Source organism: Coturnix japonica, chromosome 1, assembly GCF_054131305.1.
Source record: "Coturnix japonica strain WE chromosome 1, WE-NBRP24, whole genome shotgun sequence".
NCBI lineage: Eukaryota > Metazoa > Chordata > Aves > Galliformes > Phasianidae > Coturnix > Coturnix japonica.
This window is the reverse complement of record NC_140663.1, coordinates 65151487-65179363: the sequence shown is the minus strand read 5'-3', so window position 1 is coordinate 65179363 and position 27877 is coordinate 65151487. Positions and strand designations below refer to the sequence as shown.

The 27877-nt window shown below is 43.2% G+C and overlaps 1 protein-coding gene and 1 long non-coding RNA gene across 5 annotated transcripts in view; one reads left to right on the top strand and one right to left on the bottom strand.

Moving 5' to 3' along the window:
- LOC107318119 (uncharacterized) overlaps positions 1-20648 on the bottom strand; it is a 36772-nt gene extending 16124 nt beyond the window's left edge. For 2 of the 4 annotated variants that reach the window (XR_014936536.1, XM_015871531.2), the window contains exons 1-2: positions 20513-20648; positions 1176-4666 (exon numbers count right to left, since the gene is read on the bottom strand). Coding sequence is in view for 3 of the 4 variants with exons in the window: in XM_015871531.2 (XP_015727017.2) it covers positions 1176-4566 (3391 nt within the window). In the remaining variant the exon portion in view is untranslated. Of the gene's footprint in view, positions 1-1175; positions 4667-5892; positions 6095-20232; positions 20322-20512 lie in introns of those variants that run through there. The other 2 variants (XM_085522209.1, XM_085522213.1) reach the window with 2 other exon arrangements.
- On the top strand, positions 20506-22868 carry LOC146762477 (uncharacterized). Its single transcript, XR_014936562.1, has 2 exons — positions 20506-20641; positions 20946-22868. It is a non-coding gene; the product is annotated as an uncharacterized LOC146762477 (long non-coding RNA).
- Positions 22869-27877: the final 5009 nt, after the last annotated feature.

Sequence of the window (27877 nt, the reverse complement as noted above, 5' to 3'; positions counted from 1 at the left end):
CTCCAGATCAGGTGCCAAAATGTGGAACTCTACAATACAGAAAAAAATTCACGCACTTATATTCATTGATGTTTGCTCATATTTATGAAGACCAAACAGTGGATGTTAGCAAAGCAAGGCAGTGGGTGATGTGCTGAAGCAGGGGCAACAGAGAGTAACCTCTGCTAGTAAAGACTTTACAAGTACATCATGCAGGTTCTCATTCATCACTGGCAAAAATGCATAGCTAGCGGTGGTGGCTATATTGAAAAACTATATTATTTTATATAGAATATAAAATATTACAACCTATTATTTTATAGCTGAAAATTAGCTTTATCAAATAGCATTATTGTACTCTTTGTTGTAGTTTACATGAGAACAAATAGGAGGCATTACTTTCAGAGTAACCCACATACATGTAGAATATAATAAGGAATAGACAGGCATCTGAGAGCAAGTACTGTCTGACAGAGCTACGCTACAGAAAACACAAGTTTTCCATTAATAACTTCAACGATTTGGCTTCTGTTCAAGTCAGGATTTTAGACCTGACAAACTTGCTTCATTATCTGTAATCTCAGAGTCTGCATTCTTAGGAAGAAACCTCTTTCAAAAGGTCAGATTGGAGACTAAAAGGTGTCAGCTGCAAAATGAAGGAAGGTAGGAAATAAACAAGGAGCTAATACATGCCATAATATGAACAGGCTGCCAAGGACATGTGCACACTTTCTTTACTACTTAGAAAAGGGCTGTTATTTAAGTGCAACAAAACACAGTGTCTGTATGATGGCAGCAAAGGTAATTAACAGCTGCAAACAGCCCCACAAAATAACCAACTCTAGCAAGTAGGCTAAAATTGCTCACGTTACTGGGTAAGAGAAGCAGATCAATAAACTCAGTGAAGGAACAGGAAGTGAAATAAGGTCTCTGCTGCATGTTTTAGGGCAAGCAGGGGAACTAAGTCCCCATGCGAGCAGGAAGGGGTAGCAGACAGAAACTTGGAAGAGAGCTATGTAATAGCAGTCTGGAGTTGCACAAGGGGCTGCAGTTCCAAGTACTGCCAGAAATGCACAAAAGCATTGCTACACTTTCAACTCTCATGACTTTCTATCACATCACCTATTTAACTTTTGATATCTGCATTAAGTTTTGCAGAGGGAAGAAGAGTAGGCGGAAATGGAGGATGGACTTACCCTGAAAGACATCTGGTGGTACAGATATCCTCTTCAGGCCCTGCCGGTGCCAGTCCTTGCTTTTCGCTCTATGCTTACTCAGACTTCCTTGACTGGATCTTGGTGCTTGTACAACTACCCCAGTTGTTTTTCTGTCTGCCCAGCTTGATGATTTTTCCAAAGGTAAATGTTTGGGTACTTCTTCCTTTAACTGAGACACCAAATATTGTTCTTCTTGTCCTTCTAGCCTTTGCTTGCCTCTCCCCTCACTTTCTATTTCCTCTGTAATTGCTGGTGGAGCTTGGATGTTCTTTGTGTCCACACCAAAGAGGTCTGTCCGCTGCTCCCACTGTAGCTCTCCTGATAACTCATCTTCTTGACAGGGTGTTTGAGTGATTGGTGGTGATGGAGGGCTCAGCTGGAGAAAGTGAATTGGATTGGTGAATGCTAGCATTGGAAGGGACTGTACAGAGTCTCTGCTCTTCGAGTCTGTGAATGTTTTCAAATCTTCCAGTGAGGACTGAGAAAGGTGGTCAGGTGAGGATTTTCCACCCTGTATACCCATGTGCTGAATCTCTGTTTCAGTGCTGGTGTCAGAACAGCTGGTCAGTGCCTCATTTCCAACAGCAGAAAAGTCCTTGGCCAACAAACTGACCCCCGAGACATCAGAATTCTCTGTATTCTGGGTACCCAAGTCACAGAGATTGTGCTCTTTAGTTGCTGGAACAAATACATGTTTGTCTATTAGACTTGTATCAGAAGAGCTGACAGTGTTAGTATCAGATACAATAGAAGCAGTCCATAGAGAAGGGCTTCTAGCAAGGGCTAGTAAGTCATGATCATCCATATTACAGTTTAGATGTGGCCCGGAGTGGGGTACAGGAGTCAGTGTCTTGTAACTCTCAAGGGCTAGAGGCTCGACACAGTGATTGGCATTAAGTGCAGGGGCCTGAGCTTGAACAGGGCTTGAGACATTGTGTTTGGCATCAGGCTCAGACAACAGAGTTAGGGTTGTGTTAGGCATAGGAGACAGAGGCTGTCCTCCCTGGTTCACAGCAAGGACCATATCTCCTTCAGGGGGCCAAGTTAGGGAGTTCAGGGTGCTTGAGATTCTAGATCCAGGATTCCAGTGAGACTGATCAAGTAAAGGTACCTGTTGTGCTTTGTGAAACATGTTTGTTCCAGTTTCACTTTCTTGCATAATGGTACTTTCTTCTGGAGGAGGCTGATACTGCAGAATTGTTTCTGGTTGGTTCAGGGGGATGGAAGTCCTGCTCTGTGTTTGAGGTGATTCCAGAGGCTCTGCAATGAAAAACTGAGTTTTTCTGTCCCCAGGAAGGCTCTTCTCTGCAGGAAGAGAGCTTGTATATGCTACAGAGAAAGAAGATGAGCCACTAAGGTCTTCATGAAAATCTTCCTCAGGAGCAAGCAGTTCATAGGAACCACTGTCCTCCTCTGGATCAGCAGTTAAAACAATAGTTTCCACTGATGCCAAGTCCCGCATGCACATAGAAAGAGCTTGGTTAGCATGCTTCTCTATAGAGTATGGCAATTTGTTCAGGCTGGAACTACGACAGTCCTCAGGGTTCACCAGGGCCCCTCCACTGGCATCCTGTTGCTGTGGGCCAGACACTGAATCCACAGAGGTGAGCCCGGAGGGTAAATCTGAAACAAAGTCACAAACCTCAGCTTTCCGTAAGTTTTCCGCAATGGGATGAGGATCCGCAGGATCAGTTGGGTCCATCTTTTCAGTACCAGTGGAAAAACATACTGTAGCAGAAGCCTCTGGGTTCTCAACGCTAGAAAGTGCTGCCACTCTCCCACAGTGTAGTGCTTCCCTTTTGTCAGATATCTGGGCAGTCTTTCCAGGTTCACTACTGTGCTCACCCTCCCCGCCCAGCCTTATCTTGTCATCCCAGTCAACTTCTACACTATCTTGACTGCTGATGGAAAAATGGACAGAGTCTTCCAGCTCTTCCAGGTCAGAGATATGGCACATGTGCAGAGGCACCACTGGAATTTCACCCACTAGGTTCATGCTCTCTGATGGGAAAGGGATGGCAGAAGGTATCTGACATCTAGAACCCACTGCAGTGACATGAGCTTTGAGCAGCACACTCTTACCAAGATACTCTCTCATGAAGTCACATTCCCCAGGAGGTGCTGTTCCAGTTTGCTCAGCCAAAAAAAACTTTTCCAAACAACAGAAGTCCACTTTATGCCTGGGCACATAAAGTGTCTCAGAAAGGAGAGCTGATGACAGAGTCTTCAGTTTGAGCTCTTCCCCCTGTAGTTGTTCCTGTTCATTGTGTTCCTTTTCTGCTTGATTTTTGGGCTTCAAAAAATTTCCTTCTTCTCGCATGTTCTGGTCTTGGCACTCTTTCTTTTGATCCCGCTGAAGTTCAGACACTGTTTCCTCCTGTGCTGTTTTCTTATGTTGTGAAGTATTTGCTTGTTTAACTTTTTTAGCAGTATCCTTAATGTATAAAGCACATGATACTGAAGAGGTAGGTCTGCTGTCCGTATTTCTGCAATCATCTTCAAGATGAATGCATTTAGGAGAGGATGAGTTTTCTTTAGGAATCGTTACTGTTCCCTGGTCTTTGAACAGCTTGCTATTCCTTATTTCACAAGCTGAGAGGTTTCCTCCTGTTTGTAGTGAGCTTACTTGGCTGTCATCTGTTAAGGTGGAAGACAATTGATAGGAAGACTCCATATTTTTTTCCCAACTCTGGAGCGCTCTTCTGCTTTCCTTACCATCTTCATAAGTATAAAGTTCAGCCATGTCCTCTGCTGTTATCTCTGTGGTAGGCTGTTCACCAGTTGCCAGTGACACCTTTTTGCTGCTTTGCTTCTGCTCTGCACTAGCACCAATCTCCTGCAAAGACCCTACATTACCCAAAGATGGCTCAGCCTTATAGTGCCCCTCTGAAATGGTTTTACAAACCAAGAAGCACTTAGGTACCTCTCTCTGAGAGGAAATGTCATCAGCCAAAGGAGATTTTTGACACTGGGCCTGAGGGTCTGAGACATGAACAGCCAGTTCTGTCTGGGACTGAGAACATTCAGTGCTGAGGTCTACAGACTGTGGGATGGCACTGCCAGTAGCTGGTCCATCCTGGATTGGGCTAAGATAGGAAAAGTCCTGGTTGCTTTCCAGGTCAGCCAACTCCTCTAGCTTAAGTTTCAGTGAACAATCCAGACCACCCTCTGAAATCATCTCTCCCTCCCATTCTGAGAGTCTCTTCTGAGGATCTGCATCACCATGCTCTTGTTCCAGTCCTGCTGGCACTTTCTGTACAGGGCTTGAGGGTCTGCCTGGCATTTCTGCTGCTTCCCCTGGAGCAGAAAGACAGTCCTCAAGTGTGCTGACCTCTGCTCCCTCTGCAGAATCCAGTGGGCTGATGCTCATCTCAACTGATGCATGAGGGGCACAAAGCTCTCTTTCAGATACTGCAGATTTCCAGGTTTCTCAGCAGTGCTGCAAGCTTCCAAGGGAATGCTGCTGATTTCTTCAGAGACCATCCATGATGCATTCGGTAAAAAAAAAAAATAGATAAATCATTTTTCTGTTAGTACTGCAGAATGATTTAGTAGAACTAACTAGCTTAAGAGACTTAGAAAACAGATACTAATGCTGCTGAGGGGAAAGAAAACAAAATACATACTTCAGTGAATTGACAAGTATAAAGAATCACAGAATTACAAGGTTGGAAATGACCTACAGGATCATCTAGTCGAACCATCCTCCCATTACCATTTCTACCACAAGCCACTAAACCATACCTCATAGCTCCTCATCTAGATGCCTCTTGAACACCACCAAGGATGGCGACTCCACCACCTCTCTGGGCAGCCCGTTCCAGTGCCAGACCACTCTCTGAGAGAAAAAGTTTTTTCTTATGTCTAATCTAAACCTCATCTGGTGGAACTTGTGGCCATTTCCTAAGGTCCTGCTTGTTGCCTGGCAGAAGAGGCCAAAGCCCTCCTCATCACATCAGGAAGTTGTAGAGTGCAATGACGTCTCCCCTGAGCTTCCCCTTCTCCAGACTGTACAATCCCAGCTCCCACAGCTGCTCCTCATAAGTCTTGTGCTCCAAACCCCTCACCAGTTTTGTCACCCTTCTCTGGACACATTCCAGGGCCTCAATGTCTTTCTTGTAGTGAGGGGCCCAAAACTGAACACAAGTACTCAAGGTACAGTCTCACCAGTGCTGAGTACAGGGGGATGATTACTTTTCTGCTCCTGCTGGCCACACTGTTTCTAATGCAGACCAGGATGGTGTTGGACCTCTTGGCCACCTTGGCACACTATCAGCTCATGTTCAGCCAAGCATCAACCAACACCCCCAGGTCCCTTTCATCTTCACAGTCATCCAGCCACCCAAACCAAAGCCTGTAGCACTGCATAGGGTTATTGTGGCCAAGGTGCAGGACCCAGCACTTAGCCTTGTTGAACCCCATCCCATTCACCTCAACCCAGCAATCCAGCCTATCCAGATCCCTCTGAAGGGCCTCCCTACCCTCAGGCAGATTAATTCCACCTCTCTACTTGGTGTCATCTGCAAACTTACTGAGGGTACACTCAATCCCCTCACCTAGAACATCAATAAAGATAGTAAACAAGATGGGCCCTAGTACCAGCCCCTGGGGGACACCACTTGTAACAACGTTGCCAGCTGGATTTAACTCCATTAACCACTACCTGTTGAGCATGACCCTCTAACCAGGTACTTACCCAGTGAAGGGCAGACCTGTCCAGGACACGGGCAGCCAGTTTCCCCAGGAGAATACTGTGAGAGACGGTCTCAAAGGCTTTGCTGAAGTCCAAGTAGCCTATATCAGCAGCCTTTCCCTTATCTACCAGTCTGGTCACCCAGTCATAGGAGATGAGGTTGGGCAAGCATGACCTGCCTTTGATGAGCCCATGCTGTCTTGGCCTGGTCCAGTGAACAAAAAACACCATGACTGAGAGTAGACAAACACTTGAGGTAAGCTTGCAGTATAAGATTATAACTCCAAAATAGAATGACTAGCACCTTTTTTTAAATGCAAATCCAGAAAGTGACTTTGGTCAAGAGTAGAAATGTTGATGCACATGGGCAAAGAGCAATTTATGAAAAGTATTGGCTATGGTGACTCCTCTCAAATCCAAAGGGAAACCCAGAAAACAGGACAAGAATATAACTAAAATCTCCATTAATTTTTGTGGCACAGTGGATTAATACTATCTCTTGTAGTGGCAAGCTAAGACTTAAAATCTTTGATTTCAACAGTGAAGCACCTGCACTGCTGATCTGATGATCTCTTCACAGATCTCTTTGCACGTATGTGCAATAGAAGAACTTACTGCAACTTATCACAGGAACTGATTAATAAGCAGGAATGTAAAAATATGATTAATACATAACAAGCATGTGACATAAGACACGAGATAGAGGCTGTATAAACTGCACAGGTGGAGAAGAGTACTCCCGATGCACACAGACATAACTACAGATTACAAAGAAAAACAAAATGAAAATTCAGATCATTAAAATATAAAAATCTCAGGATTGTTGGACTGTTTCTCTAAGGACATAGTGGAATTTCCTATCCATTACTGCATTTGAAGTTAGATATGACATTTGAGAAACATCTATGGAAAGGATGGTAGAATCTGATTCATTGCTTTACTTTTTCTGGATTCTACCTATCCTGTGATTCACCACCCCAAATTTAAAAGATGTAAGAAATAAACAAACTTGAGTGGCTCCCCTCCTTTCTTTGGCTTCAGGGATGTGCTCCCTCACTTTCCATGCTTTCTTCCCTATTTTCAGTTCCCTGCTTTTCAGAAATGGGTAGTCACAGAACCAGGCCGAACTGACCTGTAAACTGCTGGCACTGCTTCACATGCATCAGGTACACCTACAGTAACACTAGAGTTTGCAAATTAGCTTTCAAGGACCTGCTGCAACATGTAACAACAGTGAAAATTTCTCCCTGAACAAAGCTTCATCGTTCTCCTCCTTCATTCAGTCAAGGTTTCTAGATACATAGTCCTGCATCTTTTGATCAAACAAACCAGTCCACACTTCTTCAAATAAAAACCTATTAACTGTTTAGCAGCCAAACAGCTCTAAGGCACAAGTCTGGAGAGCTTGCAGAGTTCATTAAATATACTTTTTCTCTCTCTGGCTCTCTATCTTCCCTACAACTTTAAGATTACAGAGTTTTTTTTCCAGAACTTCAACCACTATTGTGCAATGGAGGGGGACATCAATTTCAATTAGGGAGACTCACAGAGAAAGAAAAGTCTCTGCAAGGAAAGAGTAGTGTTTGAGATCAATGACAATTTAATGGCACTTATTCCACGCAGAAAGTAAAAGCATTACAGGCATGATTATATCTGGACTAATTGCCCCATCCAGCTCCGTGGTAAGGACATACCTGACCTTTAAGTTGGTTTTGCTGATACCTTCCCTTATGTCAAGTGAAACAGAATACCTCCTCTGAAATCAATGAGTCCAGAACTAAAACATATATTATATATATACATATAAATTTATATATACATAAATATCTCAATTATACAGTTACAGAGTACTCTGAAGTGGAAGGGGCCCACAAGGATCACTAAGTCCAACTCCTGGTTCTACACAAAACCACTCCAGACTTAAACCATACTTCTGAGAGCATTGCACATGTGCTTTTTGAACTCCATCAGCTTAGTGCTATCACCACTGTCCTGTGGATCCTGTTCCAGTCGCCAACCACCCATTTCCAAATGTCCAATCTGATCCTCCCTGATGCAGCTTCAAATGATCTTTCATCATTTTATGGCTTACAAAAATGAAAACAAACAAACAAACAGAGTTCATCAGTTAGCTTTGTTCCTTTTTCCTCCCATGTTTGTTTTGTGGGCTTTCTCTTTTGAAAACTTCTTTTTTCCAAAATCAGGTAAAAATAGATTATTTAGCATTTGGATTTTTTTAAATTGAGAATAGTCGTAAATATTTAAAACATACTGCTTGTTGAAATTATAAACTGACAGGTCCATTCAAAATCCCAGAGGGCTTTTGTTGTATCTTATTGCTTCCAGTGATGATAAATTATCTTTTACCTTTCCACAAGTGTCAGGAAGTCACTCCAACAAAGAAACATAGAGCTCAGCAGAGCCCAGAAAACGGCAACTAGTATGAGGCCACTTTGTCCAAGGCAGGATCAATTTACAACTAAAACGTTCCCGAGAGATATGTTTGCTCTCCTGTAACAAAGGCTCCATGATCATGCCACAATAGTCACGCTACACTCTTCCTATCTAACTTTTTAGTTCTTCCTATGTAACTTTAGCATCCTTGCTACATGACTAGAATGCTGCTTACCACAAGATGGGCTCCCTAGGAGCAAGAATATTTAAGGAGATAGGTGGACCTAGACACAGGCCAGTATCTAAGGAATGTTTAATACCGCTAAAGATGGGATGGTCTAGAAAGTTCTGAAAGATCCTCAAACTCAAGCCAATTCAATTTGAGAGAAAAAACAACTGCTGCCCACTGAGCTCTTACAGTTGTAAACAGTGAACTTCTTGCATTAAGTCAGTTTCCACTGACTTAATTTGGATTTGGATGGGTGAAAGTACAAGTTTGAAGTTGTGTCTGGTACAGTTCCACAATGATATTGGGAGACAGCAGGGTACAGTTAGGTGTATAGCACATCAACACTGGAAGCTGCCAAGTAAGACCTGTCTCATCAAATTACTGCCAGGTGTTCTGCACCTCAGGGAGAAAAGTTTGGGGATATGATGCAGGAGAAAGGATGGGCATACTTTCTGGATACAAGGTAGTGGCAACCCTAAGTATCTGTTGAAGGAAACAGGTAAGCTCATGCTTGAAGGCTGGTACACTGTTGTAAAAGACATGTCTCTGCAACAAGGACTTCATTGAGATGGGGAGAAAACAATAGTCTCTACTACATCTGCAGGGAACACATGGAGAATCTACATACCTGCAATTATTTTAGAGAATCTCAATATAGCACTGCATTCTTATGCTGACTACAGCCTGCTTCTCCTCCAGAAAATAGCCAAGGAAACTCCCAGGAGCTGGGCTAGCCAAAGTACATTTTCAATTAGCATTTGTAGTAGGAGGCCAATAACACAACAGACAAGCACACAGAAGCCTCTCTGACAAATCAACTATTTTCACAAGCTATGCAAACACTCCGAGAAACCTCAACTTCACCACTGTCGGGACTGCTTGTCTTTTCACATCCTTTTTTGAGTCAGATGTTCAGTGTGTCATCTCTCCCTTATGCATTCTGAAATAATTTAAGTCTGACGGCCCCTGTATAGATAAAGCTAGCCACACTTTTTTTGCCAAGAGGATCTAAAAATCTAGAATTTCAGAGCTTGTATGCACACAACAGTGCACAGTGATGCTAACTGATGCTAGGTGCTGGATGGGAAACTGTTAATCACAGCCTGAACCTCTGATTAACCATCTGAGGCAAGTGTTGGGTCAGCTGTGGGAGCACACGTGAAGGTAATTCAGAGCTGTGCTCCCAGAAGGGGTGGAGCTTGACTCCACCTCTCCTAGATTTCATTTAAAGGCTGACCACCACTAAGGCAATATCTCTTTCTGGAGATCACTCCTTTGTGGAGTTCTGGTGGTAAGCCTCAATGTTTTCCACCTTGACTGAAGGCCTCAGAGTTGGTGAGTTTTTCCTATTGATAACTTCTGACTATCTACTTACAACTATTCTTGTACTATTCCAACTGTACATTACTATTCTTGCATTATTCCAACTGTACAGGTGCAAAACAACTGCCAACTGAAAATGAGAGGGTGTAGTGAGCTGCACAGCAGCATGGGGGAAAAAAAAAAAAAGGGTGGTACTTGGTTTTACTGCAACAGGGGGCATTAAATTCAAGAGTGGAAGGGTGAGCAAGGTGGCCAGCTACTCGGAACTAGATAGCAGTGAAAGCACTAGAGGACAAGGCAATTGCTATGATGGTACATGTTTATGCAAAGTTTTCCCAGGTTACAAAAAGCAACTTATCAGTCTTCCTTCCAGTGTGTTTCAATTACCTGGACGGTGATGATAAACTTTTCAGTTTTTAAACAAGTACTCACCCTCCCTCCCCACCTTCTCCCCCAAACAAAAAATAAGTGCTGTCAACCACACACAAGCTCTATAGTTAGCCAGGAAACAAGGCCCAACAATTCCATGGAATTAAATAGAGCACTAATCCTAAGAAAGCCAAGAGTTAGATGAGAGCAGAGATCCTCCTCCTGCCAACCTGGGGATGGATCCCACCTCCTGTGCCCTCGCCTTCCCTCCACAGAGGAGCTGGAGGTACTTCCAGCCAGCTCCCCAGCCTGTGCCAGGGCAGAGAGGTGGGAGCACACAGTGCATATGCCCATGCTGTTATAAACAGACTCACACCTGAGAAAGCCCTGCCCTGCAATTACAGGCCTGACAACTGGATCTGTACTAACATGCACTACTAGTTGGGTTGTCTGCCTGTTCTACTGGACCTCTGCAGCTCACAAGGTCTTCAAAAACCTTGCTGCCTCTCCTATGAGGTGGCAAACAGATGTCCGGGGCTGGCACACAGTTGAAGCATACTTAAAGGAGTCAGGATGACAGAGGCTGACTCACTCTACCCTTCTCCATACAAAACCCAGACCTGTATAAGAAATCTCCCCTTCTACCTGGAGGCTGCGCATCCTTAGGTTTGGTCAGGCACTCAAGTAAATAACAACTCAGTGCAATACCCAGGGCTGTGCTAGCACAAAGCCTACCACACCACAAGTCACAGTTATTAGTGGGCTGCTCCCCAGAAGGGCATTCCTATAAATGAACACCTCGCTTAAATCCATTTCCACAACACAATGCCTCTTGTGCGAGGGCTACTGCATATCTTTATCTGTAATAATTAAATACATGTTAAAAGCAAAGGAAACCACATCACTACCACCACCACCAAAAAACAGCAGAAAATGGATATCAAGCTGGGTATTTGTGATCTTCATGAACCATCAGGCTACTGCACTGTATAGTCTACTAAGATAGGTGAAGCTGCAGGGCTAAAACTCCCGAGCTCAGGAAGGAATTTAACAGAGCACTAGAGTGAAGGAAAGCAGATTTTGAGCTTGCCAAAGGAAATAACATAAAGAATAAAAAGTTGTCATATAAAAAGTGTGAGTCAAAATTATGTAGCATCTTCTGCTATGCTAAAAAGCCAATGTGCTATAGGTATGCTCGGAAAAAAGGGGAGAAAAAAAAAAAAAAGGAAAATACATCCAAGTTGCTACTGAACCTCAGGAAAACATAGTAAGACCTGTCATATGGGTGCAAATTGCTGAGTTTTAACATTCAGTATCTTGCTGTTTTTCACCAATAGCAGGCATACTAAAGATACATTGAGCATATAAATTATCTCAGCAGGATTACAAGCGCAATGACACATCCTCAGTAGGGTAAAACTAACCTGTCTCACGACGGTCTAAACCCAGCTCATGTTCCCTATTAGATTCACTAACTGACAGAAAAATGATACTTATTCTATATTTGTTTTCTCTTAAATGGATTACAACACTAAATAATAAATCAAATAAACAAATAAATAAATAAGTTAGTAGTACAGAATCTCACCTCAGAAATTACTATAGAATGTTAACCCAAACTGCAACTTATTGCACTTCCCAAAGAGGCAACTAAAATGATTCAGTCTTATGACAACCAGAACCATCTGTACATCAGAACTGATTCATTTTAAGCAGAGACTCAGCTTCATATTTATAAAAGCACTGGATAAGTCTTGACAAATTGTAATCTTTAGTATAGTCTTTAAGAATAAGCAGGAACAGTACACAGTGCTCGCTGCCATGGCTTAGCAGTAAGATTGGACTCAGAGAGGAAGTATTCCATTCAGTGTACAGTCACTTCCAGTTGCACCACACAGGTGTCTCTACAAACAATAAAACAACCAACAGAAACATCTGGTGCCCAAAAGGAAGCAAGGACTTCTGAAATGTATACTATGATGAGCTGTCTTATTTCTACAGGCATGCTACACACGTTCCTAGACCGAAGTTTTGCTATAAACTACAAGAGTTTCAGTTTCTTTTTAAGCAGAAGTGTTTCAGGACCTAGATGGGAGAGGATCAGCAGCTAAATGCAGAAATGTCACAGTCCCTTACTGTATTACAGAAACATGAGCCCACACTGCTGTTTTTGAGTCTCAGATTAAAGAATGCTAATGTTTATACCAAACCACTTTGACATATATAAATGCCATTAAAACATCAGAGAGCTTGGAAACAGACTTGAGAGCTTGGCCTTGCCCCAAAGGCTCAGTGGAATTGCTGCTAAGCACAATTACTGCCCCATTACCTGTACCAGACTTGAGTACAGCTAAGCTATGGACAGATAAGGACCAACAACATTCAACAACCTGAACATACCATCCTCCCTTGCAGGAAGAGCATCTGAAGTTACCCTGTCTGATGTTCTTGGAAAAAACATAAGTTTTCACAACTGGATCAAATTCCATAATAGAACAGTTAGATTTCTTGCTTCCACTAGTGGTAGGTGCCAGAACCTTAACAGAATGGACGATACAAAGTTACTTTTCAGAGAACTAACTGATTTTTCTTAGACAGTTAACTGGTAAACTTAGACTGAAGAAGCACAATGAGAAGTTTGCTTTTGGAAGCAAAAAGTATTAGATATAAATAAAATGTTTCAAACAATGTAAATATGGGAAAGCACCAGTGAGCACCCTATCCCTCGACCCATGGAAAAACATCATCACATACCCAAAGCCACAGGAACTGTGTGAGTGCTGAACAGGAAGGTACTAATGCAAAGACATGGAAAAATTGGATGCCGTAACAACTGGCACAGGATCATTGCATGCACCACAGTATTTTCTGTTTTACACTTACTCCCACTTGTTAGAATCATGTGGTTATGCAAGAATTCTAGCTTACAATCAAGAAAAAATTATGTCTGGCCTCTACAGGTGTAGAAAAGGCCTGGGAGGGAGAAAAAAAAATAAAAAAGATTAAAAAAAAATAATAGTATGGCTCAAAGACAAGATCTTGCTGTATGGTTTTATCTTTGCCTTTTAAGCCAAAAAATGTTAAGGTTTCATTCCTGAATAATTAGAACAGAGGGTACACAGGTCCCAGTGAATTTAGATTAGGACTCAATATGACATGATTAAGGGAAAAAAAAGAAAAGAAAGAAAAAGCAGAAAAGGAAGGGCAGGGGAAGGAAGGTAGCAAAGAAGGGGAAAAAAATTGGAAAAACATGAACAAGATTGCACTATTTCAACACACAGAATACCAGCTTAGAAATATTGCTAGCATCTCTTTCACTAACTAATTACAGTATTTTTCCTACAGTAATAGTTAAATGAGTTTAAAAGTATAAGGAACAATTTCAGACATTTTAATCCTTCCTCCATCTATTTTCATTCTTTTGAATATGAATGAAAAGGCAAAGTCTGCTTCACATCACCACTTTCCAAAATCTCTTAAAACAGTACTGTTTTACACCTCCACAGCTCTTCAACTAAACAGTTTAAACCCTGAGACGGCCCTCTGGCAGTCTCTGAAGGAAACCACTCCAGCTCTTGACTGGCCTATTCCCTCTGTCCTCAGCCTTAATGCAGAATCGCAGAATCACAGAATGACCCGGGTCGGAAGGGACCTCAAGGATCATGTAGTTCCAACCCCCCTGCCTGGCAGGGCCACCAAACATACACCTTTACTAGATCAGGTTGCCCAGGGCCCCGTCCAACCTGGTCTTGAACACCTCCAAGGATGGGGCATCCACAGCCTCCCTGGGCAGCCTGTTCCAGGGCCTAACCACTCTCCTAGTGAAGAACATCCAACCTAAATCTTCCCTCTTTCAACTTAAAACCATTTCCCCGTGTCCTGCTATTATCAGCCCTTTCAAAGAGTTTACTCCCCTCCTGGGAGTAAGTTCCCTTCAGGTATTGAAAGGCTGCAATGAGGTCACCCCGCAACCTTCTCTTCTCTAGGCTGAACAAACCCAACTCCCTCAGCCTGTCCTCATACTGCACACAGAACTGCCTCTCTTTCTTTTCCCAGGCCACACCCCTCCAAAAAGGAATACAGAGAAGTCATCCCTTCGTGCCTTAAATTCACCCCAAGCTTATGATTTCAGTATGCTAGTGAGAAACTGAAACATGAAACAATTTGTGTCCTAACAGTCATCGTGACTAATTGTGTAATAGAGAGTTTATATCACTTCCTCTACCTCTTTTATAACACAATAATGTCAAGCTAAGGAATGCAAAGTCCGTGACATATTTGGATCCACCAACCTATACAAGTATGCATACTATATTCTAATTATGTCTGTGCATACTTCAGCGTGAATAAGTAACTTCCCCTGGGAAGTTACAGGCAGTAGTTAACGAAATCCAAGATTCAGCTCACTGTCTTTCCCATTATCTGCAAAAAATTTGATCTGTGGGGCATAAATAAACACACAAACATCCTCTCTCCCCCAGACTCAATGGGGTTCAGCAGAGTTAAGCTTCAGATAGCTTTCTGTCCTAACTCCTGACACTGCCCATCAGACTCACCTACACCATATTATCAGACTTATTGTACAGCAAACAATTTTGCTGCATTTATTGGTCACTGCAGGCAACAGCACAGCATACAGTCTGGTACAGCAGTTCTGCCTTGAGAAAGCCGAGGCGGTGTCTGAAGGGAGAGGATCAGGATGGTATAAAAGAGAGAGCTGGTGTAGTCCCATAGACCATGACAGAAAGGGAGGGAAGTCAAAACGCTCTTCTCAAATGTACTTCCATACTAAGAACAGGTCTTCCATCTTTCCTCTGCAGTGTCTTGTGAACCTGGCTCAAAGAACAAGTCATTGCTGACAATTAACAAACCCTGCACCTCCCATGTGTCACAGCGTATCAGTGGTCAGGTAGCAGCAAGAAGCAAGTCACTTCTGCACATCACCTGCTCTACAGAGCACACATGATGCTGGGAGCTAACACTGCAGCAAGTGAGGTCTCACCCTCACAGACACAAGGCAGGAGGGTTTAACAGCCCATGTCCAGCCACTGTTTCACAGGTCTTTGTCTTTGCTCAGTTTCAGGTTTGCATCCTATCTGGCTATGATTGCCTGCTGCAGGACTGAAGGACAGTACAAGCTCATTTCAGAACGCTAGAGAGAATAATCACAGCGACACATCATGAGATAACAAACCACCTGTCACCCTTGGCATGAACAGGAGTTACAATAGGTGATTTTAGACCTGCTCTCAAGAAACAATCACAGTAGAGAAAAAATGATCACAATGTTTATGTACTCCTGCACTGCTGGCATTTACCCTAATAAAAGGTGCTAAAGATGCACCAGTACAACAGTTGTATCAAGCCGTGCTTCTATCTACAGCTACAGCTTGTGAACAGTTAAACACAGTTGTGGTCATCCACAAATTTCAAGTTGATGAGTCCACAAAGGGTGACATCAGTAACAGAATGGGAAATGGAACTTGGAACATTAGAGTAGTAGGAGCTCTCATTCTTTCAGTTACTGTTATCATTTGATTTAAAAAATAAAAATTAAAAAAAATCTACAAATGGCTTGGATGGTCAGTGGTTTTTCAAGAACCCTTCACCCTCAAACCATCCCCAGCAGAACTCCCAGTTCTGGCTCTTTGATTAGCAGCTCTTGCCCCATCAGAGCAGCTGAGGGAACCACAACCCCTCCTACCTCACAGATGCCCTCTCAGGATTCGTAAGTCAGTGCATCAACATGCAAAGCCCTGCTTGAAACTGTAACAGACTGCAACTAGGGGTAAAGTCTTATTTAAACCATCCCTTCACCAACAGAAAAATTATTAACTGCTCATTCAGATCCCTCACTTTGTCTATTGCCTCTCAATTCTTCAAGATATAAATGGTGTTCCCTAAGGTATTTTCGTACTGTAGATGCTTCGCACAAACACTTTTCATACAATGTAGTGTTCATAATTAATTGTTTCAACACATTCTGGATCAGTTTTACCTTTGTATCATGCTTACACTCTAGTGATCTTACTGTCCAGTTGCAGGCGATTACATGCCCTATAACTTCACAAGTGTCAGGTATTCACAGCAGCCCAGCATTCACTCTGTCCATATTCGAATAAGCCCCGTTCTGCAATTCCAACAATGCTATGAGCTCAGGACACACAGCATCAGATATTTCTTGGCATCTCTAAGCACAAAACAAGTACCTCCACCAAACCATTATTGATAATCAACTCTTCACAAATAAACTTGAACTCAGATATATAGGTCAATTAACTCATCAAAGGGAACATACTAGTAAAACATAATATATTTCAGGGCAGATTTGACTTCATACTGTTCAAACCCCATATTTTACTATTAAACTTTTTCCTTTAAAGCCATTTTGCTGTGACTATCTAAAATGCAACCCGACAATCCTAACCTGTAAACCTGAAATAGGAATCATCCCATATACACAGTATTTTGAGGACACTTTATATAGCGGAGGGGGCAGGATTTGTGTTTAGTATGCTCTTCAATTTAGCATACCATTTTTTTTCACTGATGGAACCAGTAACCTGGAAGACACAGCTTTCAACTTCCCATTTCATCTGCTACGAGGAAGCAACCCAAATCCCATTTTCTAATATGAAGAAATTTTGTAACACTAATCCTTCCTTCTAGACTGGAATATTTTGAAACCTCAAACTACTATCAGATAAGTCAATAAAGTAGCATTCATCCTCCCCTCTTCATTCACAGGCTTAATCTCATCAGCAAGACCGTGCCCTGTTCACACACACAAGGGACCACTAAGATTGTGAATCCCTCCAGGAACCTCAGCATGACCCAGTGTAACGCTATAATAGGATAATAGAAGGGTGGCAACGTCTTGGGCTACAGCAGATGAGAACGAATCCAAATGCAGCAGCCACAGATGCAGAAATGAATGAATAGAGCTGCTTACATTCAGAAAGCCTCAGGTAGGCAGAGATCTTCAGCAAGAGATACCGTCCACTGCCAATGAGGGTATGGGAAGGGGCAGATCCTCACTCCACTCCTGCTCACTTAGATGCACTGCATTGCACCTGTGCTCCCCTGGGTTGGCCTTGCCTTCCCAGCAAGTGCTCAGTCATTGTTTCAGGCCATAACTTAGTATTTCCACTACACCCAGGTTAGGATTTGGGAAGTTTTGTGTACAATAAGTGGCAAGAACTCCAGTGGTAGACACTGAGCTACAACAAAACTGTCACACAATAAGAACATAAGCATTCAAGACTACAAAAGTAGTTTGATGTCTGAATATTTCTGCGTTTCGTCACATACTTCTAATGTGACAATCTGCGAACAGGCTACAGTCTCAGGAAGTTAATTTACAGCCAACTACTCCTGTTCACTGCTCATACACTATCCAGAACTGGGAGGCATAGTGCAGAACAGACTTTTCCTCTCACACCCATCACTCACACTCAAAACCCACATGTATTACACATGGCATGTCTTTGTGTCACTTGTGCAAAACACGGTGACTGCCGATCTGTTAATCTAGTTAACTGGTAGTAAAGCTGATTGCAAAAAAATAAAATTAAAAAATTAAAAAATAAATAAATAAATACCATTTATTGATGGCAAGTTTATCATAGTATCACAGTATCATAGTCTGGTGCAGGTTGGAAGGGAACTTAGAGATCATCGAGTCCAACCCCCAGGATTCGAGCCTCTGTGTAGCAGAGCGGCACTTCTACCACTTGCGCCACAGGGGCGATTCGAACCCAGGGCCTCCGGTGTTGCAAAGTGGCATTCCTACCACTGCGCCACTGGGGCACTTTTGTCAATATATCTGATAGCCTGAGAGTTTCCCAGAGATGGCTGGCACAAAAAAAAAGAGGGACTTACACAAATAAAGAAGACAATGCAATTACCACCAGCAACTCATATTTGGGGAAACATCACTGAATCAGACATCCAAGAAATTTACATGTGCAAGCTTTAAAAATGAATAAACGAATAACGGAATGCAAATCATCATCAAAGCTGTGAATTTCATTAAGTCCAATCATTGCCGGTTCCAGGTGTTACTTAAAAGTCTTGCAAACACTTCTACTCAAGTGTAGTAGAAGAAGTAGAGTAGAAGTAGTTCTACTCAACCAGACATTGATGCATTAGTTTAATAAAAACAAGGTGTTCAAGACCAGGTTGGACGGGGCCCTGGGCAACCTGATCTAGTAAAGGTGTATGTTTGGTGGCCCTGCCAGGCAGGGGGGTTGGAACTACATGATCCTTGAGGTCCCTTCCAACCCGGGTCATTCTGTGATTCTGTGAAAATATCCCACTAGTTTTATGGTGTTTTTTTTGTTATATTTTTATATTTTAATAAAAAATACATTAAAAATAAATTTTGTTACTTATCCCCTTTAATAGTATTAGATATTTTATACGTGGCCCAAGACAATTACTCTTCACTCTATTCAACTCAGGCAAACCAAAAGGTTGGACATCCATATCAAAGACCTAAACTCAGCTAAACAACTCAGTCCTGCAACTGAGTAAACATGGGATAATGAGTGAATCAGGGAAGCTGGCCTCACATACTTGCTTTAAAGGGAATACTAAAAAAAAATATAACTTCCATAAATATTTAAGGTAAAGTGTGCACGTAACAATTCCTGCACCTCAAGCCTTAGTTTCACAAGTCCCATAACTCATCAAAAGCTGACACAGCTGCCCAGAGCCATCCTGTCCCATCCTCCTTACTCCCACCCTACCTTGCTTCATCTTCTGGTACATACACGCTGGCTTTCCAGAAAGCCAGGCTGGGGAAGTGGCACAGATGACAAGTGGTAGCATAACAGCATCTTCCAGTGGCAGTGCAAGCTGAGTGTATCTGTGCAACCACAACCTACTGCCTCAGCCCAGAAATATAGGAATTAAACATATAATTACTTCTTTTATTCAATTCAGCACAAGGGTGGGCTACTCATGCTACTCTCACCAGTGACTATAGCATGTGATCCCCCTTCCCACTCAGATTCATCAAAACTAACAAGCTATTGCATGAATAGCACTACAAATACTTCATCAGCCATGAGACAGCAAAATGAGAATCTGCATGGAAGCCAAACATTAACAATTGACATTTAAGAATAATTTAGAACAACTTCAAATCATATTTTCAATGCCTTCTCCTCACTCAGTTCAGCTGCTCTTCTGAAGCCCAGGTCACTCATACATTATCACTCCAAAACAAGCCACCCACCTCCCTCCATGCAACCCTTTAAGGCTTAGTCCTAATACAAGCTACCTCCAATAAGCCTTTTAGATTCCAAGAAATTCTAAAACATCAGTGAATGCCATCACAAAACTTCAGTAGCGTGTTACAAATATGGTTTGATCAGCAAATGAGGGGCAAGGACAAGGCAACGGCATCCATATCCAGTAATCCCTTGGCAAAAGGCGCTCCCCTGGCCCTGTACTGTCTGCCAGATTTGATCCATTGAACTTCCAAAAATAAGTTAAAGCACAAAGTATAACAAGGGTGCTGGGCAGGCCAGGCAATAGCTGCAGGAGCTTGAAAGGCCAGGCAAGTTGCTTGGGGCACCAAGGGTACAAACACTGCTCTGAGGTAAGCTCCAACTGGCGAGAAGGGAAACCCGCAGTAAGCATGTATCTCATCTTCCGCTCCTCCATGACAGGCCATAAAAGTCACAAGACACCAATGAGCAAAGCAGAGAGAAAAACAAGGTGTCCAGAGTTCAAATGCAGCCCTGAGACACCGGGGCCTCTGAAGTCCACAGTCCAATGACCAGAGCAAAACCTGACTCCCATGTGGGAGACAAAGCAGCGGTGTGGAAAAGCGCTCCGGCTGCCGGGGCCGGGCCCACATTTCCGTCTCTACCTGTGAGGGGCAGGAACATCAAGATAAAGCTGCAAAGGGTCACAAGCTCCTTTCTCTTTCTCCTTGTGGGCACCAGAGCGGACGTCCCCGCACCTGGCTCCGCGGGCTTCCCAGAACGGCGATTTCCCACACGCTCACCCACACCTACGCGCATCGGGCCGAGCTCCTGATCCCAGAGGAGCGTACTAGGCCTGTCTCCCCACCGCGGGAGGACGACGAGTTCCTTCCCCCGAGATCCTTCCTTACTCCTCCTCCTCCTCGTCGGATCCTAAAACTGCGGGCCGCCCCCTCGGCCCTCCTCTCTCCCTACCGCGCCGGCCCCGGGAAGAGCGCCCCTCCAGCCCAGCCTCAGCCCGGGCCATGCGGGATCGGGCGCCAGGCCCGCGCCTCCAAGCAAACAAGCAACGCCACTCCCACAGTGCCCTTACCTGCGGCGGCCGGGACAGGACCAGGGCCAGGGCCAGGGCCAGTGCTGCCCCCAGCACGGTTCCGGCTGCGGCCCCCCTGCCCTGGGCGACAGCAAACTTGAGATCTCTGTGCTTCCCCCGGGGCTGCAGGTATGTCATCAGCACCGCGGCTCCCAGGTGAGCCGGGCACACCTACAGGAAGGCAGGCGGGCCGCCCTGATTGGTGTGCAAGGCTGACAACGGGGCTCGCACCCCCGCTGGCCGGTGGGGGGCTGGGCCCGAGGAGAGTCATTCTCTTCCTGGTGAACTCACACACTGGAATTATCTCGGTGTTGGAGCTGGCTGAGAGGACGACGAGAGTGTTCCTCTGCGTAACTCAGGGTGGAAAACGTGTTTAACACTTTTGTTTTTTGTTTGTTTGGTTTTGGTATCGTTTGTTTTTGTTTTCTTGAAGGCCCTGAAGGCAACAGCAGAGTCAGCATACCTGTCCCCCGTCGTCTCTGGTTCCAGAAAGATGAACTACGTCATTTATTTTTTTACAACCTTTTTCATTACCCCAGTCTCTCTTCCTGCTGCTTAAGGTCGATCGTTATTTTTGCATGTGTGAACTCTTCTGCTGTGTTTCTTCCATCCGCAACGAATAGCCAGGATTTTAAGGGAAAGCATCAGGTGCTAGAAGAGTTGTTCTCACAGCATTGCACATAGCTCAACCCTGCCGCACACCCAGCATTATGTCCCGGATTATGTCCCTATTATATCCCCTATTATGTCAGATAGGGATAAGTGAATTAAACAGCTTACTAAAGGTGAAATTGAGAAGAATTTGAATAGAAAAACTAATTTATATAAAACATCTGAATCCACAACAGCCATTCTCAGGCATCCTGTTCTTCCAGGTATGCAGATATCCCAAGGAAACCTAGCTGCATAAAAGCTGTCTATGGTTACTGTGGTTATCGTGCTCAGCTGTGCAGTAGAAAGGGACAGCATATCAGTTTCCAGTGAAGTACGTTCTGTCATTATCTACCAGCTTGACTGTAGCCGTAGGGACAGACTGTAGGGAAGTTTCCCTGACTTGGCAAAGTGCAGTGGAGGCCAGTAGAGAATAGAGGAGTATGACTAGATCCAAAACTTTAAAGAGTTTTGCTAGACAGGTGAGTGAGGAAGGAGTTACCTATAATGCATCTGCAGTCTCCATGAACTGATATTCTGTGCTGTCTCTTCCCTGATTTTTTTTTCCCCCTAATCATTTCATGAGGTTTGCTGATGTGTATCCACCAGGACACTGTGGAGCAAAAGAAAAGGGGAAGTTTGATCAAACCGCTTGAGAAACCCAGCAGCCTGCACCTGAGTATTCCTTGTCTCCCTTCACAGCAGGATTTCTCTGACAGGAGAACACCTCTCAGAAGTGGCCAGCTAAAACCTCTACCCAGCCTGTGATAATCCTACATGTGCTTGGTACTGTTCTCTTATACAACTAATGCTTTCCTTCATTTGTGTGGATGAATAATTTCTTTGTAGTGGAACAGCTTCTGCAGTTGCTATTTCTGTTCCATATCCCAGCCTTTACAGTCAACTGGAAAGAAATATATACTTCATATTCCCAAAAGACATGATACTAGAGAAATTAGTTCTGGATCATGTCTATTTTGGTTTGTTGCACAAACCTTTGGACCATTATCTACACAGGTGATGCTTCTTTCCACTGTGTTTTTATTAGGAACTAGCAGCTGGCAGTGAGCTGGAGCTCCAACCCCATTCCAGTAGCTACTATGAAATGGCATCTCTGTCATTCAGAAAAGGATGGTTTATTGTCTAAGAAGGGCTTAACCTTTACCCTTCTCCTTGGCACCTCCATTGGCTCTAGAGCCAGTTTTCTTCTTGGCTTTGGTGAATGAGGTCCTGAGGTACCTTTGAAATCAGGAATCGGGTAAATAGGAGCCTTTCATATGAAGATTAAAGTATCCTAGGCATTGGGGAAAATCAAAAGAAAAAGACCAGTGGGACATGTTGACATTTCTGTAGTCAAGACAATGGAGCTGGGCAAACATAAGGGAAAGGCAGCCAAAGAAACTGGTATTGACTGGTCTGAGTGAAGATGGGTCAAAGAAGGAAGGTCAACCTGAGGAAGACTTCTGACTTCATCCCGGTGACCACCGGAGTGAGACCCCCACTACAAACTGCGTACATGTCAGTAGGAGGGACAACATGTAAATGAGTTCCCAGAAATAACAATGAATATGCTTACGATTTCTTGGAAATCTGTTGAATATGTATATGCTTGCCCTACAACTTTCCAATGCTTCTGTCTATCAATGGACACGATAGGAGGAGTGATTCCCCATGTGCCCAGCACTGAATAAACACATACCTGCTAGTTTTGGTTATAGAGTCTGATTCCGTACATCACCTTGCTTTCCCTACATACTGCACAGGGAATTTGAGTGCTTAAGCTTTCTTTGAGGATTACCTAGGGTAAAAGAAATGCCTAAAAATAATAACCTGCAGCTCTCAGTGTCACATTACGTACATCCTTCTGTGGGCCAGCTCTCCTGTAACTTAATGGCAGCTGGGCTTCTAACTTCTGTGTGCATGCATGAAAATTCTTGAAATGCAATTGAGCTATTTCTTCCATCCATAGCACAAAGGAAAGGTCAGTGAAGAATAAGTGTGCTGCAGGCTTAGAATCAATGGGATTGGAAGGCACCTCTGAAGATCAACCAGCTCAGGCTCCCCCCTCAGATGAGGATCAGCTGGAGCAATCTGCCCAGGATCATAATCAGAACAGATGGTTTTAAACATCTCCGAGAACATGGAAATCTAAACTGGACATCTTTCTAAAATGATGCTTTTAAAAGCTCTGCTATAAACTCAGTATAAAGTACCGATGTGATACAGGAATCTCTAATTCAGAATTTATGGTTTATGGCATCTTAACATTTCCACTGGATGATATGCTGGCTGATCATTACAATGATTAAGAGGAAGACATGAATGAAAGTAACTGCAGATGGTCCTCAAGCTGCTGTAGTTCTGCATGCAGATTTCAGAGACCTCCAGCTGTTCAGGCACTCATTTTGCAAAGCAAGGCCTGCCCCAGAATTAACTTTTACTGCAACCCCCCACAAGACATTGACCACCCAAATACATTCTAAGAACATTTCTGAAGTGTACCACTTCATTTTCATTTATGCCACACTTCATTATATGTGGTAAATAAGTGTAAATAGCAAACAACCAACGAGTCCTTTTGTCTACTACTCCACATGGGAATCGTCTAACCTTAATAGGGAAGATGTTCTTTTGGAGCCCAACCAAGCTGTAGTAGTCCTCCTACATTTGCTTTTCTTTAAGAAAATGCAGTTCATGCCCTTTCCCACTGAATAAATATTTCTAATTATCTGAAACATTTCACATTGTTTTTTTCCAGCGTTTAATCACTGCCTTCCAAAAAGCCTGGATTTAAAACAGTGTCTGGAAGCTTTACATGGCCACAGCCGTTACTCTTACCTGATTTAATCTTCCCCACCTCAGGGATAATTTACAGTTATTTGATCTGTTATGTAGAATACAGCTAAGGTTATTGACCTATAGCCTCCTGCAGTCTCAGTTGCTCACACGGGACATTTCAGGGTTGCTTTAGCTCAACTGAGCAATAACATTTTCCAAAGCAGCCCCAGTGAAACTTGTAGGGCCAGCTACTTGTTTAGGAAAGCCATGTTTAGTGTGTAGAAGCCCAGTGGAGCCCAGTGCTGCTTTGTTCATGAAAACACCTGCTAAGGAAATTCTGCAGTTGGTTAAAAAAAAAAAAAGCTAGATAAATAAATAAAAATCAGAGCCTTTGTCATTACCAGGATTTCTGAAGAAGCAAATTGCACTTAGCTGGAAGTCTGCGGTTTTTTAGCAGTGTAGACCACCCTGCAACGTTTATCTGTTACTTGCTGAGGATGGGAGAGGATTTCCAGGCAAGCAGGTGAGGACCCATACTGCAGAAGCGGCCACCTCCCAGTGCTCAGATGGCCTCAGGAAAACTTGGATTAATGATACATTCTAGAGTCAATAGAAGCTGACTGCCTCCTGGCAGTTTAACTTTGGAATTGCTATCTGTCCTGCCCCAGACACTTGGAAAATAAATAAATAAAAATAAAAAATAAAATAATTATTCCAGAGATAAATCCTGTTTTCTTTCTTTCTGTTGTTGTTATGATTAACTGAATAAGCCAATATATTCAGAAAGTTAAAGCAGATAGTCTTATAAAGATGAAAGTGTAATTAGGGATGTAATCCATCTGCACCTCTGACTGTACAAACCCTTTAAGGAGCCGTAAAGAGAGAGTTGCATGTGCTCCTTAATTCTGGTGCTGGTGTTGACTCCTTGACTGTTACTGCGTGACCTTTTAAAGGCTTGTAATGGAAAGAGGAAGAAGTGTCTCCTACTTCTAAAAATCTAGTTTACCATTTTGGCCTGTGATAAATGAGCTGTTTTTTTACAGTGACCATTTGCCCTCTTTGAATCCCAAGAAAGGCAAGAAATATAAGCACGTCTGCCTGACATAGTGTGTGGAAGTAAGCAGCGTTGCCTCCATTCAGTTCTGGCTTACTGTGCTGATACTAAATTCAAGAAACACAGAATTGGAGATTTATGTAAAAATGTTTTGGATGCAGCATCAAAGCGTTGTCTCAACCGCCATCATCCATTCAGTCTTGAAGAGTGTAGTAATGCATATTTTCTTGCTTATTCTTAGATTTGCAGTTTAACCCATGAGAATTACTTTTATCTCTTGCTGAGATCTAGGGAGCAGACAAGCTACACCAGAGCTTTGATATATTAGCTGATTAGAGCTTCTGGCAGCCTTCAGCACAGAGTTTCTCAGTACCAAGCTCTCCAGAGGATTTCTGAGGGTGGGATTACTGTTAAGGCTTTTTTGGTTGTTTTTCCTGATCACAGTCCTGCTGCTAATAGTGTGTGTGAAACAGAAGTTCAAATGTTGGCACATTCTCCTATGGGACAGCAACATTCACAGCGCATAATTTTCATTTCTCTCATATGCTACTTGATGCTTTGTTGGTTGTTGGGGTTTCTTTTGAGCAGTGATGCATCCAGAAGAAGCATAACCTGTGGTTGTTAGTCTAGTTCTTAGTTTTTCCCAAGTGTATGTAACTTAATGTAAGAAAAAACCAACAACCAAACAACAGAAACAATGTGATTGTTTTTCTGTGAAAACAAGATATCAAGAACTTGAGGAAGGAGGAATTCCTGCTACCTTGGATGGTTGAGGTAGAAGCACAGTCACTGTTCAGCTCTGATACAGTCGCTGTAAAAAGTCTAAGAGCTGAATTTCCTCCAAAAATGCTATTTCTCTCTATTGACAATGGAAGGAGTTACTACTGTAACTCTGTCCATGAATTTGATGCTTAAATCTGGAAGTAATTAGTTGTTGCCCTCCAAACTAATAGTATAATTTGAGGCTTACTTCTGATCCTTATAAGCTTTGAAGTCTTTGGCTGAAATCTGATTTTCTCAATGTCTTTTTCTTCAGACAGCTCTGGTTTGGAATAGATTCAAAGTGACCAAAATGTGAGAGATGCTACTGTGTCATTTCACCAGATCCATGATATATTCACAGTGAACAATACTTGTATATGGTGCTCCTTGTGGAAAATGAAATATTAGGCTTAATAGGATTTTAAAAGGGTATGAGGGAATTTAAAATGATTTTTTACTCCCTGTGAGTTTCCTGTACTTCTAGCGAAGAAATTGGAAATCTCATTCTCTCATCAAGTAAGAGCGCTGGGGTCCAGAAACACGTACAGTCTTTGTGTCTTTCAGTGGACACCATACAACAGAATGGTATTTCCTTATCATATCCCAGCTAAGTACTCCTCATTACCACATATTGCCATGATTTCTACTGGAATTTAGAATCTCCCTTAATTGCTACTGTTTTCAGAATCCCATTTAAAGACTTTGAGGATGAAATGCTGCCTTGACACCCTCTTACATGCCCTTTCTTGAGCTGGGACAAGCCACAGGCAGGGCTGAGGTGCCCACACCTGCCTTCCTGGCTGTTTGTGCCACATATGTGCCCCATAGTTTCTCATTGCCCATCCTGCCACAGCAGGGCATAGAGCTGACCTGTACTTCCCAGTTATTCTTTTAACTGTACTTTTTGGGGCTTTGGAGGAAGAAGCAGGAGAAGCAGCATGGACCTTGGCGCTCTCCCTGCCCCAACCCATGGGTCCAAGAGGCTGTGAGCTCCTGAGGTGGGGAGCAGTGGGAGTGGTGTGATGAAGTGTGCAGACAGCACACGGCTACACTGACATTTAATTTCCATATATTTGATTGGTATGGTTACATAGAGGGCTAAACCCATATGTAGTTAAAAGGGGATCAGCACTATGCTATGAGCTGTTAATGAGATCTGGGGGGACTTAGCATCTAACAGTAGCACATTTGGGAGGAACAAGAAGGAATAGAAATTAAGAGTACTATCTCTTCCTTGTAGCAGTGCTTTAAGGATTCTTAAATAAGACCTGAAGGAATCTTAAGTGTATTGGACCTGGAATGGTAATTTACACCTCCTTTGAGCTTCCATGGTCTGCAAAGTATAAGCAGACAGCAAGTAGCAAGTAGAGAGTTGCTTGAAATCTATTTCTTTCATTCTCCAAAAGCTTCATTACTCCAAGGAGCATGTTCACCAAAGCCTGTAATAAGGGAAAGTGAGATAGGGAAGGTGCATATATTAGAAAATCAGAAGTGAATTCAACACTGTACCTTGCACTGGGAGCCCACTATCAGACAACAGTAAATGAACAATGCTCTAAGGAATGGCAAATAGAGACTATTCTGCATCTTCAGGCCACGATTTGTAAAACTGATCCGAGATTGCCACCTGCGGGTGGCTTCAGCAGTGAAGCACAGGAGAACGCAGGAGATGCAGGGCCCCATGTCACTGCCCCAAGGGGGTCAAGGGGCTTGGGGCAGCTGGGACAGCTTGGCCGGGTGGGGACTCGCCTCTGGGGGGTGCATTGCTCACAGCAAATGAGTGTGAGAAGGAAAAATGAGCTCTCTTTTCAGACGCTGGTATTTTAAAGGCTGTTCTTGTAGTAAAATGCTGGTTTCACCGATGGACTGAAGGGGAATGATTAACCTTCAGTACCTTTCTGAGATTAAATAATGGTATTGGTGATCCAGCTAAATTGCTCTCTGTGGTTTTAATTGGGAATTTTGGGTTGTGCGCTACTCTTTTGCACTGTCAGATTCTCAGTAGCTCCATTGACTTCTCTGGGTGACACCAGCAGCAAAATTTGGCTTCTGCTGAGTTACAGCAGAAGGGAATTTGCCAGTTATTGACAAGTCTGTAGCTGAGTGTGGCACTTCCCTTA